The 12,755-nt window shown below is 49.2% G+C and overlaps 1 protein-coding gene across 3 annotated transcripts in view; it reads right to left on the minus strand.

Annotated features, from left to right (window-relative positions):
- Window positions 1-2,577: 2,577 nt before the first annotated feature.
- Window positions 2,578-12,755, minus strand: part of LOC147008826 (uncharacterized) — a 29,967-nt gene continuing 19,789 nt past the window's right edge. For all 3 annotated transcript variants that reach the window (XM_085863874.1, XM_085863873.1, XM_085863872.1), the window contains exon 5: window positions 2,578-3,371. In XM_085863874.1, coding sequence (XP_085720000.1) covers window positions 3,337-3,371 — 35 coding nt within the window. In that variant the 3' untranslated portion in view covers window positions 2,578-3,336. The remainder of the gene's footprint in view (window positions 3,372-12,755) is intronic.

The following is a 12,755-nucleotide window of genomic DNA, read 5'->3' on the forward strand; positions in this document are numbered from 1 at the left end:
ATCTCTTATCATTCCCCATCCAAATCCTCAATCTTTTCAACCACCGATAATCCACCCAAACCCACCTCCTTGAAATTCCCTGCTTTCCTTCCTGAAAGTCCCTGTAATGTCCATCTTGTGTTCCCCATGTTCCCCGCCCCATCCCTCTCCCTTCCACAGATCTCCTCATGTCTTTCTTCCCCACTGTTTTGTCCTTCCCACTTCCGTCCCTCTTGTCTCATGCCCCCCCTCCCCTGCTGTGCGTTGTGTGTTAGCTCTCACACGCGCCTCGACAAGGTATACAAAAAAAAAATAATTGGTTCGCTCTTTAAGTATAATGAAAATATAAAAGGATTGTGATTATGTTGGGAGGAAGAAGTGCTTTAATCAGTAAGTCTCAATTTTTCATTTGCTTGTCTGGGAGGGAAGGGGATAAGTGGGGAGGAAGTGTGTCTCCCATTTTGAGCTTTTGGGGCTTGGGTCATATAGTTTTTTCCCTTTTTCCTATTCATTTGAATGGTCGCCCCAGAAGCAACAATTATCATGTACTCCGGTATATTGTTGCATCAAACATTGTTTTTAGACGATAATCCGATCTCGTTCAGAGAACATTTGGAACAGTACTCTTCTTTCATATCAGAACATGGCTGAAAGTCGTATCATTGGCTGAGGGTGAAACAGTTACTGCTGATGTAACACCCTCTGAAGGTCCAGGCAGGAATTCGTAATCTGTTTAGGGTACTGGCGATAACTCACCAAGTCTTCGCAAAGGACACTATGGGATCTATTGTTTAACATTCACCGACTAATGCTTGCAGATGGGACGCCCAGTTCAACGTCCATCCGAGGGACAGCCTGGCACACACATTGATGCCTTACCCTGCCTACGAGCCACCAGGTTGACACTTTGTAGCTGGACTGAGATTCTAACCCAGGCTGGATGGCTCAGAAGCGAGTATGCATATCAGCATCAGGCCATCTGGCTAGCCCAAACAGTACTCGACATAATTATATTTCACTTTTATTTTTAATGGACTGTTGGCGTCGGTGAACAGCAATCTTCAAGTCTTTCCATCTCGGCACAGCCCATGCACAGTGAAGACATGTAGAGGGGTGGCAGTGAAACGCGAGAGAACATCAGGACACTTCGAGAGAGCACAGATGCACTGGCAACACCAGGAGCACTAATAGAAATCCCAGCCAGGGTGAAAGATCACAGAGGACCCCATCCATAAGCACGGGAGGAAAACATCGATCCTAACTCCTCAGAGCGTCATGCCGGTGAGCCATGACAAGCATCCGGGGCTCTTGGGCCATTGGGAAAAAGCCCTACATATAGCTAGCTCGGTTAACCATAAATGTCCAACAATGACTGTAAACCATTACAAAAAGACAATAAAGGGACAGAGACTCCTCCAGTGCTGAGATTTAATTAGTTTATGCAGCCAGAACATCTGCGATGCATGATAAAATAAATAAAGACAGCACCTTCTCCGGTGAGGAAGATCTCACGCTCACGACGAGAGAACTCCGCAGCAAAGCAAAAAGCTGAAGAGCTGCCACCTACCCCAACAACAACACAAGGTTCCAGACAAACAAAAGAGACAAAGAAAGTGTGCTGATGTGTCGAGGAAGAGGAGACCATCCGATATTGTAAAGCACATTCCACGCATGAAGCATGGGGGGGTGGAAATGGTAAACGTTCTGCAAGATCATCTGAAACTTCAAAAATATGACCTTGGAAGCAACTCCCAGCAAGTTGTCGAGAGTCGAACACAGGTCGACTGAATCGTCGGTGTCATCTTTCAGACAAATGGAAGCTCTATGGGGTTCAACTGTCCAAATTTGTTTGCTGACTTTACCTCTGAACAAGGATTTTCAGGATGCTACACATCCAGTGAGGCCATTTTGTGCTCAAGTGTATGTTATTGTTCTTAAAGAAAGGTTATCACCTATATGTCAGCTGGGTCATTCGCAACCACATGGAGAACATACCGTCGTTCCATTAAATAACACCAGGTGAGTTCACTGACCCTGTCATCCTTCCGAGGTTGGCAAAATGAGTACCAGCTTGCATGAGTACCACAGTGAGTACCAGGCAACAGGGGGAAGCACAACAGTGGCACAGCCACGCTCCCAGCAATGATGTAACCAGCAGTCATTGCCTGCATACAAAGTAATAAAACCATTGAGAGGGGGCCAAAAACGACATGTAGCATATTTCAAAAAGGTTGTGGATGGGTTGTGACAAAACTTGGTGGATGAGTTGAGGAGCTAACAAGAACATGCCGATGAGATTTTGGTTCAGGTACGGATCCAGATCCAGACTATCATTGGGATACAAAAGGTAAACTGTTCAGCTTGGTATGCGTATGCACTCTGTTGAGTGCCGTTCTAGTTACACATGAGATACGATGCTGTCGCACGTTATTTGTGATTTATACCCAGTTTTCCCTGCATATGTACACACGCGCACACACACACACACACACACACACACACACACACACACACACACACACACACACACACACACACACACACACACACACACACACACACACACACACACACACACACACAAAAATAGGTGAAACATTTGAAAGTAAGCATCGTTTACTTCAGTCATTTCTCATTTTGACACTTCAGTCCACTTGTGCAAACATAGTTGTGTTTAAACATTCTTGCTCGCAGCTCATTAGAGTAAGAGACATTCGTGAAAAAGCACGCAGCGAACAATGTGGATTAACAGCAACAAAGGGATATGAAAACAAAGGTAATAATAATAATAAAAAAAAGAAGTCCAACAATTTGTGCACAACTGGTGCTCACAGCAACTTTGAGTACGAATTAAAAAGCATGAGCAACAAACGTCCCATAGTAGTTAAACTAAACAAAGCTTCAAAAAAGTTATTAAAATATTCCATGTATAACAATGAAACCATAAGTAGATAATGCAACTTCAGAAACGAAAATCAATCGAGCTTTAAATTAGAAACTGTAAAGACCCTCAAAAAGCTTTACATACAAGAGAGGGTTGAAATAGAATAGCAGAAGCATTGAGGAATGCTCCATAACAGCAACCTTGTGTTGTGTTACAATCTTACACACAATGCGTACACGTAGCATCAACTTGTCTGCCTTCGGAAACGGGTCGCACCGGGATATCTGCAGGGACTTGAAAACAAGAAACTACTTTGTGAGAGGACTACAAATAGATAGTTATTCCTCAATAACAGTAACATCCTTGGCATTTGTCGAAGTAGTATCACAAGCACAAGGAAGTCCGGTTCTCCAGCTCGATGTTACAAAGTTCATATCTTGCAAACGGGCTCCAAGGAAGAGTCAGCCGTCGGATCACTGGAAGGTAGGATTGGTTGCCGGTTGTTTTCCTGCGAATGACAAAAGAACCATCAGGAGGTGGTACATGAACCGGACAATAATTAGTCATGACACAATGGACAATGGTGGTCCTCTGGTTTAATTGCACCACAGAGTCAAAAAATAAAATAAAATTGGAGATAAACGGATGAAGAGGAAATGGGGGGAAAAAAATCCATCCGTATCGGGTTCCACACTCCTCTTCCTGTTGGTACAAGTTTCAAACCTGTCAAAAAGATCTTTAAAAGATTGAGGCTCATGGAAGAGTGGGGTGAAAAAGGTTAACTGATATTATGGCAGTGGGGCAACAGTGGGAACCAATAAGTAATGGAATGAACGAATAGGAAAAGAGGAGAAAGAAGAGGGGACAAAACAGTCACCTGTAAATAAATGGCATGGGTTAGGGGGTAAAGGAAAGACTATGCGTAAGAATGGGTAATACATGACATGGTGGTGCATCGTGTACTTCAAACTCTGAGGGATGAGTGGAATAGAACAGCTTCAGGGTGGCGGTTCCCTAGATGAGAAAAAAAGAGGAACAAAGGAGGTGTGCTATGCGAAAAGAAGAGGAACAAAGGAGTTGTAGTATGCAAATGAGTAGTATGGGGGGGGGGAAGAAGAAAAAAAGAAAAAAAAAAAAAGAACAAATTTAATAAAGTTCAACAGCCTGGATTTTGGAAGTCTAAACAGCAGGGGGTTGCTGGAGGAATGCATGCATCCTGGAGTTACTGGGGAGAAATGGAGGCCTAGGAGAGCAGAAGCAGCAATACTAAGGGAGGGATGGTCAAAAAAAAATGATATAAATGGGCCACAACTGCCGACAATGTAAAAGCAACTGACATTGTGCTTCGGCCTCATCATGGGTGATTCCAATAATGTTGAGCGGTTTGGATTCCACAGATTTCTTGAGAGTCAGAGGTGATGCTGGAGTGCCAGACCATAGTGGAGAGCAAAACTCAATTGAGTGATGGATAAATGCCTTTTTTCTTTAAAAATCAGAACAAACGAGTTGGAACAACGGAGGATGTAAGGTCAGGTCAGGTGTGGGAGCTTGCGCCAGAGCAGCGCATCAGTGCGTCCACTTTCTGCCGGTACTCCAGGGACCTCTGTCTGGCCATCTCCCAGGCAGATGCCTGGCCCATCTCCATCTCCTTGAGATGCCAATCAACCTGCTGCAACCACAAGGCACGTGGTCGGCCCATTGGCCTCCTCCACTCATGAGGCTCCCTCACTGAGAGAATATGGTGAGCAGGATCAGCATCAGGAAAACGAACCACATGTCAATACAACCACAGCTGACACTCACGGACTATGCAGGTTGTGGTGTAGTGGGCCTGCGGGGGCAGGGCATGATGTGGGGAGCGTGGTGGAGGAGTGGTTTTGGAGTGGTCACGTGCTTGCACGGGATATAGGAGTGCGCGCCGCCTGAGGCGTGGTTGTAGTTGCTGTAGCCGTTGTGGCCTGCGGAGCCTGTAGGTCGTGTGGCTTGTAGAGTGCATCGAGTACGTAATAAAGTGGAGTTACGGGCAACGTACGCTCATGCTCTCGCTCGTGGCAATAAAGCAGGGTTGTGCTGTTCCCCCGCTCATGTCTGCCTTGGAACACCTTTATCACGACACCACATTTGGCTACGAGTCTTTTCAGATCGGCGTGTGCAGAGTGGTTGGGTTATTGGATCGCGGCAGCGAGTAACTCAGCGTATCCCGCGCTGTTCGAGGTCTACACCGGGGAGGGTCCTGGGAGGAGCGCATCGCGAGGAGCACATCGCGGGTTTCGCGCGCCGCACGCACAGGCTTCGGGGCCAGGCGTCTCGCCGTCACGGAGGGCTCAAGCATGGCAGAAGGTCGTTGCACGGCGCACGGACGCGTGCCCGTCTTCATCGGAGACGACTTCCAATTGTTTTCTGAACAGTTGGGCTGCTATTTCCACGCGAATGATATGGACGATGAAAGCAAACGCAAGTCGATCTTGCTCGCCTCGCTTTCAACGGAGCATTACCGGCTGCTGAGTGATTTGGTCGCGCCAGATAAACCCAGTGATGACGGGCTGTCGTTTCAGGATATTGTGGAGAAGATGAAGGCCCACGTGTCGCCGGAGAAGTCATTGCAGCTCGCTCGGTACCAGTTCGATCACCTCGCGAAGGGTGCGGAGGAGCGCGTTGCAGATTTCGTGGCACGGGTGAAGCATTCGGCCGTGGCTTGCAAGTTTACGGCGGAGGAGCGTCCAGCGCGACTCAGAGATTATTTTATTTTTTATTTCGGGGCTGCAAGATGCGAAGATGGTGGCAGCCATTCTGCGGATGCGCAGTGTCGACGTTACATTCGACTCAGCGGTCCGGACTGCTTCAGCTGTCGAGCAGACACTCAAGGATGTCCGCGCCATCGCCGGCCAGGACATGATGGGTAGCTCCAGCTGGGGCATGTCGGCTGACCCCGGGGTCCATGCGATGACCCAGGTGCCCCAGGTCGCGCGCGCGTCTGGCGGTGCGAGCCGGGGGCGCGCGCCGCAACGCGGCCGCACCGGGAGCGAAATGGACTTCCAGGGGTGCTGGGGGTGTGGTGGTCCGCACCTGCGACGGGTGTGCCCGTATAAGAACACCAAGTGTTTGCATTGTCACAAGGTGGGACATTTGAAGCGTGTGTCGGATGGCGGGGACCGCCATTAAGGTCTTGGATGGCGAGGTGCGGGACGACCCCAGCGACCTGGGGAGCGGCCTGCAGCCAGGGCATAGTGATTTCGGCGGCCCGGAGCGGGAGATGCAACCAATGTTGTCTGTTTTCGATTGGTCCGGAGGTGACAAGACCAATCACGGTGGAGGTCGAGGTGAATGGCGAGCCGATCGTATTTCACGTTGACACCGGGGCTGCAGTGTCGGTCATGGGCGAGCGGGTGGCTCGTGGTCTTCGCGGTGTTCGCCTGGTCAAGACGACCTTGTCGCTGTGCACGTACACCGGCGAAGCGATTGCACCGCTTGCGGTGGCGGACGTCTCGGTGGTCTACTGGGGTCGAAGCACCCTACTCTCGGTGTTTGTGATACGAGGGGAGGGGCCCGCCCTTTTGGGCCGGGACTGGTTGGCGCACCTCGGGCTGGATCTCCAGTTCGTACCTCCAGGTGCTCCGGTGCCTCCTTCGAGACCCGAGGGCGAGGTTCTGGCGGCAAGAGCCGCAACGATGCAACGGGAGCGGCCGTTCATTGCTTCCTGCGACGATGATGGACGGTTCTGGAGCAACGGGAGCCATGCCAGCCGCGATGAGCTCTCACGCTTCGGCTGCGCTCATGATACAGTGTGCGCCCGTGTCGTTCAGGCGATTTCAGCGGGGAATCGGAGCGAGCCAGTCGCGTTCAAGAAGTTCACGGATCGCGACCGTCGACGACAAGCAGGTCATCGCTACGTCGCGACGACAATCGAGAGACGGACACGTGATGTGATTCGTGGGTTGCTGTTCGTTGCGTATTTGATTTTCATTGCTCGAGTGATGCAGTTTAACGTTGTTGAAATAAATGCCGACAGTTCGTGTGTGAGAATATGTTTGGCTGGGATTAATCGATGGGATGTTCGATATGACCGATGTGATATGAAGGCTTTGGGGGCGTTCGTGGCAGATAAAGAGGTTTTACTGGCCTCCAGCTGCGAGGGCAGCCCACAGTTCGTTACCCTGTCACGTGTGGGGATTATATTGGGAGAACGCGCTGTACGGAAAGGGGAGTTTGCATCTGCGCAAACGATGTTCTTATTGCTTAATGACATGACTGGATTTGATGTGTGGTTTTGTATGGGATTGCTAGGATTGCTGCCGACTGATTGCCGGTTCGACTCGCGTGTGGGTCTCAGAGCCGGGGCTGGTTCGCTGTTCAGCGTTACCCCCACCCCTGGCTTCAGCAAGGTCAGACGTGCCTGGCACCTGGGGCGCAACTCTCTGTTCTCGCCAATGCCGTTTGGACGTACGTTGGAATCTTGGCTGATTGTAATGCGTGGGTTTGTTATGGGACTGATGGTGCGCCCAGCCGACGGCGCTGTTCAGCATCATCGCCCAAGGCCGGACAGGCTTGGCACCGGGCGGCACCAACCCCTGTTCTCGACAAGGTCGGCTACGCTGGCACCTCGGGGCTTCCAGACAACGGGCTTCCGGGCTCGGAATGTTTATCTGATTCGGGTCTGTCTGGGGGAGATGTGCCGCCTTGTCGACCGGAGGCGTTTGATGGTGCCGGGGGAGGTTTGCTCGGAAGGTCGTCGCGACCTCGCCGGAGGGCGTGTAAGCATGAGCTGCCTGGGGGCGCTTCTGCTGCGTAGTTATGCTGTGCTTCCCACCTTGCTTCTTGATATCTGTAACGCGGTCAGGGCTTTTGTGGGTTCGTCGTGCAACTCGGTCTTCGGAACCTGACCATTACAGTTCAACTCGCTCACAGCGACACGTTATATGGTGTGATGTGCCTATGCTTTTTGGTTATTATCGTTTTTGTACCTCTCTGCTTTTATATCATGGTATTCTGTGCTGGTTATGCTTATTATGATGATGGTCATTTTATAATCATAGTTTTAGGAGGGAGGAGTGTGGTGTAGTGGGCCTGCGGGGGCAGGACGTGATGTGGGGAGCGTGGTGGAGGAGTGGTTTTGGAGTGGTCACGTGCTTGCATGGGATATAGGAGTGCGCGCCGCCTGAGGCGTGGTTGTAGTTGCTGTAGCCGTTGTGGCCTGCGGAGCCTGTAGGTCGTGTGGCTTGTAGAGTGCATCGAGTACGTAATAAAGTGGAGTTACGGGCAACGTACGCTCACGCTCTCGCTCGTGGCAATAAAGCAGGGTTGTGCTGTTCCCCCGCTCGTGTCTGCCTTGGAGCACCTTTATCACGACACCACACAGGTAACAAATCTCATTTGAGGCTCTCTCAGCAACCACTCCTTGGACACAAAGTCTGACCTGTAATAGCCAAGGATTCTCCAAAGAGACATGGTACCAAAGAAATTAAGTCTCCATCTCAGATCCCTGGTCAGAGTCCAAGTCTCACATCCGTAGAGCAAGATTGGAAGCACCAAGGACCAGAAGACTCAGACTTTCGTCCTCCTGCACAGGTACTGACAGCGCCACACCCCATGATCCAGTGAATCCATGACTCCCCAGGCCCAAATCAGACATCAATTGACCTTTGGCTCACAGCCAGCAGAGACATGAATATCACTGCTAAGGTAAGTGAATCTCTCTGTGACCTCAACATCCTCACCAAACAAGATAGCAGCATCCAAGATGTCTTTGAAAGTTTGGATCTTAGTTTTGACCCAGGAAACCCATCATCCCAGTGGCTCCAACTCCTCATTCAGCACCTCGAGGACCCCCAAAAGGACATCCAGAGTCTCCACAAAGATGACGCCATCATCTGCAAAATCAAGGTCAGAGATCTTGACATTCCCAAACGATGGACAGCAGCTTGATTTCTCTGAAATTCTCCCCAGAATCCCGTCCATTCACGTTCTGAAAAGTGTGTGGGTGAGTACACACCCCTGACAAACTCCAGTAACTGGAAATAAGCCAGAGATGGCATCACCATATCTCACAGCACTCTCAGTACCAGAGTATAATTCAGACATCAGATTGATCCGTTTTGGTGGCACCCCACAAAAGACCAAAAATCCACCAGAGGGCATCCCGATTCAGTGAATCAAACGCTTTGTCGAGATCAACATAGGCTGCAAGCAGGCCAGGCTGAAATTCTCGTCTGCATTCGGTGAGCACCCGAAGGGCAAGGATACGGTCAATCTTTGACCTCTTTGGTGTAATGCCTGACTGCTCTGGGTGCTGGTGCTCAAGCAAATGATCGCGAGTCCTATCAAGAATTAACAGAGAAAAGAGCTTGCCCGGCACTGAGAGCATCACCCCCCTCGGTAGTTGTTGCAGTCTTGGCGATCACCCTTCCCTTTCCAGAGAGGGACAACAAGGCCCCTCTTCCAGTCAGTTGGGAAGATGCCTGTGTTCCAGGCAGAGCACAGAACTGCATGCAACAACATGAGTACAGCATTTCCACCAGCCTTGAGAAGTTCAGCATGGATGCCACAGATCCCAGGAGCTTTACCCCATTTCAACTGGTTCACCGCAGCCTGCGTTTCTACAAATGAAGGTGGATCACAGTTGATTGGAGGGTCAGCAATAGGGATAGTAACACCCCTAACATCCAACTCAACAGCTGGTGGATCAGCCTGGAACAGCCGCTCAAAGTAACCGACCCAGCGGGCCTTCACTTCAGACTCCTCTGTCAAGAGCCCACCACCCTCCGCTCTAACTGCAGTACATCGAGGAACGGGCCTGGAGGAACGCAATGTGCGTTTTCCCCTGTAAGCAGAACGAGAACCACCTGACCACAGGTGATGCTCTACCCCCTCACAGATTTCTCACACATTGGCCTCCTTGGCCACGCTCAGTGCACGTACAGTTTTACGCCTCAGCTCCCTGAACAGCTCAGCTCTACCATCAAGCCTGGCCCTGCGACTCTGGTTAATGTTATCCATTGTTCCTTGAGACAAAATTCTTCTTCACCCAATGGTGATTTCCAAGACATCCACTGGCAACATCAAGGATGGTGGTCTTGAAGGCACTCCACAACTCTTCTGGATTTCCCCAAAGTAACGAGACCTCCCCCCACCCCCAAATCCCCACTCAGCCTGTTCACAAACTACTCAGCTGCCCTCTCATCCTTGAGCTTGCCAATATCCAGCCTAGGCTGGGATGGTACCATTCTCCTGGATTTAAGCTGAAACTTCAGAGTTGTTACAACAAGCCTGTGGTTGGTATTGAGGAACTGAGCAGTCCAGTAGACTATGCAGTTCTGAATCATCCTGCAGCAACCATCAACGAGCACATGTTCAATCTCCTTTGCCATACTACCAGCGTTGGAATACCAAGTTCAGCGATGAGCCTGTGGGTGCTGAAACCATGAACCAGCCACCTTAAGTCCATGACATCTTACAAAGTCAAGGAACTTAGTGCTATTCTGGTTGACAGGTCCAGACACATGTGGACAACACATGTCTCTTAACTATCCCCATCAGTTCCAGTTGATGCATTGAAGTCCCCCATGACGAGAAGAGTATCTCTGGTCTCTGGTCAACCACTGGTCTCATAGTGAAGGATACAATCTATGCCACGCTCGAGTCTCTCGCCTCAGTCGGTGCATATGCAGAGACCAGGGAAACGACACCCAAGGAGTGATGAATCCTTAGTCTTGTAATACACTCGTTGACCAGTGTTACTTCAATTACCATTGGAATCAGCTTATTGGACAGAGCTACAGCAACTGCTTTGGACATGGTAACCATCAGTGACAAGACCAATCGTAGGTGTAACCACCCGCCATGATCTCGCCACTCTCCGGTCTCCGAACCTCAGAGAGTGCTGCAATACTGATGTTGAAACGCTTGAACTCAGATAACAGAGACAGGTGATCATCCTCTCGTAGGGATAGGACATTCCAGGCACCCACCTGAAGGGACTGCCTCAGGTTAACCCAACAAGCCTGCCGTCCGGTGGTTGACACCTCAGCACCACCTCGACACACATGACCGCAATCTGACCCGGGAAGGTTACCCCGTGGTTTTCCTCCCATCATCAAAAAGTGGGGGTCCTTAAGGCTTTGCCCCAATTCCATCATCTGGTGAGCTGCACAGGAGGTACTCCCATGGAGTGGGTTTTCAGATTTCTTTTTGCGGGATGGAGTGTTTTACGGTGGCCGGAGTGCAAATCCTGCCACCAACCTCCTAAGAAGAAGTAACCCAACAGCAGACACAGTTGAGTACGAGATATGGATGGCCGTTGACTCACAAGGAGCTTCTCCACCATTTGACAGGTTTTATTCTTATTCCTGCTGGGTGTCCATATCATACACTCTCCTCACCAGTAAACCTGGTGAGAGAGATGGTGTAATCGCCGACAACCCGATCATGAAACAGGTTTACATGGTACCTGAAGCAAGTCACAGATCCAATCTGGCCTGGCCTGACAGCTATGAATGGGGTGCTGACTTTGAGACTCATTTACAAAAGATAATATCTCTCCTGTCTTAACTCAATTCAACTCCATGTGCCCATTCATTTTTATGTTTTTCAGGATGAATTCAATGAAGGTGTGTGTGTGTGTGTGTGTGTGTGTGTGTGTGTGTGTGTGTGTGTGTGTGTGTGTGTGTGTGTGTGTGTGTGTGTGTGTGTGTGTGTGTGTGTGTGTGTGTGTGTGTGTGTGTGTGTGTGTGTGTGTGTGTGTGTGTGGTGTCTTGCATATGTAGTGCCTTCAGAGAGTATTCACACCCCTCGACGTTTTACATTTTGTTATGTTACAGTCTGAATATAAAATGGATTAAACTTTTTGTTACCAAGCTACACAAAATACCCTATAGTGACAAAGTGAAAACATGTTTTTAGAAATTTTTACAAATTTATTGAAAATGAAAAGCTGAAATGTTTTGTGTCAATAGGTATTCAACCCCCTGAGTCAATACTTTGTGGAAGTGCCTTTGGCAGCGATTGAGTATACAGAAACACAGCTTCAAGTCTTCCTGGGTATGTTTGTATAAGCTTTGCACATCTGGATTTGGGGATTTTTTCCCCCATTCTTCCTTGCGTATTTTCTCAAGCTCTGTCATTTTGGATGGGGAGTGTCGGTGAACAGCAATCTTCACGTCTTTCCACAGATTCTCAATGGGATCCAAGACTGGGCTTTGGCTGGGCCACTCAACGACTTTCATGTTCTTGTTCTCAAGCCATTCCAGTGTTGCTTTGACTATGCTTGGGGTCATTGTCCTGATGGAATGTAAATCTTTGCCACAGTTTAATGTCTTTTGCACTCTGAAGCAGGTTCTCCTCAATAATTTGTTTGTATTCGACTCCATTCATTGTTCCCTTTATCCTTACAAGTTCACAGTCCCTGCCACTGAAACGCATCCCCACAGCATGTAGGCCATAATCTATCCCTTCAAAATCGTTCATCACGCGCTACCCACTTGAAAACTAAAATATAATTTATGTGGAACATTAAATTGGTCATTCGCACCGCAAAGCACAACTTCCACACGAACGTTTCCATCTCAGGAACTTTTCCACAAGCCTTATTTCTGGATCTGTTTGAATTTGGCGTGTGCACCGATCATGTACTACATTCGGAATGATGCCGCCACCACGTCACGTCACTCTCAGCCAATCAGCATCGTGGATCGCCGTCCGGGCGTGCGGTTACGGTTTCGCTTTCGATATCGTCATTTGACAATTTTTTAAAACTGTTTTTCATCATAAAGGTGACTGAAAATTCGTGAAATGTGGTGTATTATTCATGTGGAGGACCAGGGAGATGACAAGCTAAAGGAATTTAATCAAAAGAGTTGGGATAGAGTGCGGAATATTGTAGAAAAAGATAAAAATTGTT

This window comes from Eptatretus burgeri, chromosome 18 (genome assembly GCF_056783735.1).
Source record: "Eptatretus burgeri isolate ZD-2024b chromosome 18, Ebu_testis_v1, whole genome shotgun sequence".
NCBI classification, from domain to species: domain Eukaryota; kingdom Metazoa; phylum Chordata; class Myxini; order Myxiniformes; family Myxinidae; genus Eptatretus; species Eptatretus burgeri.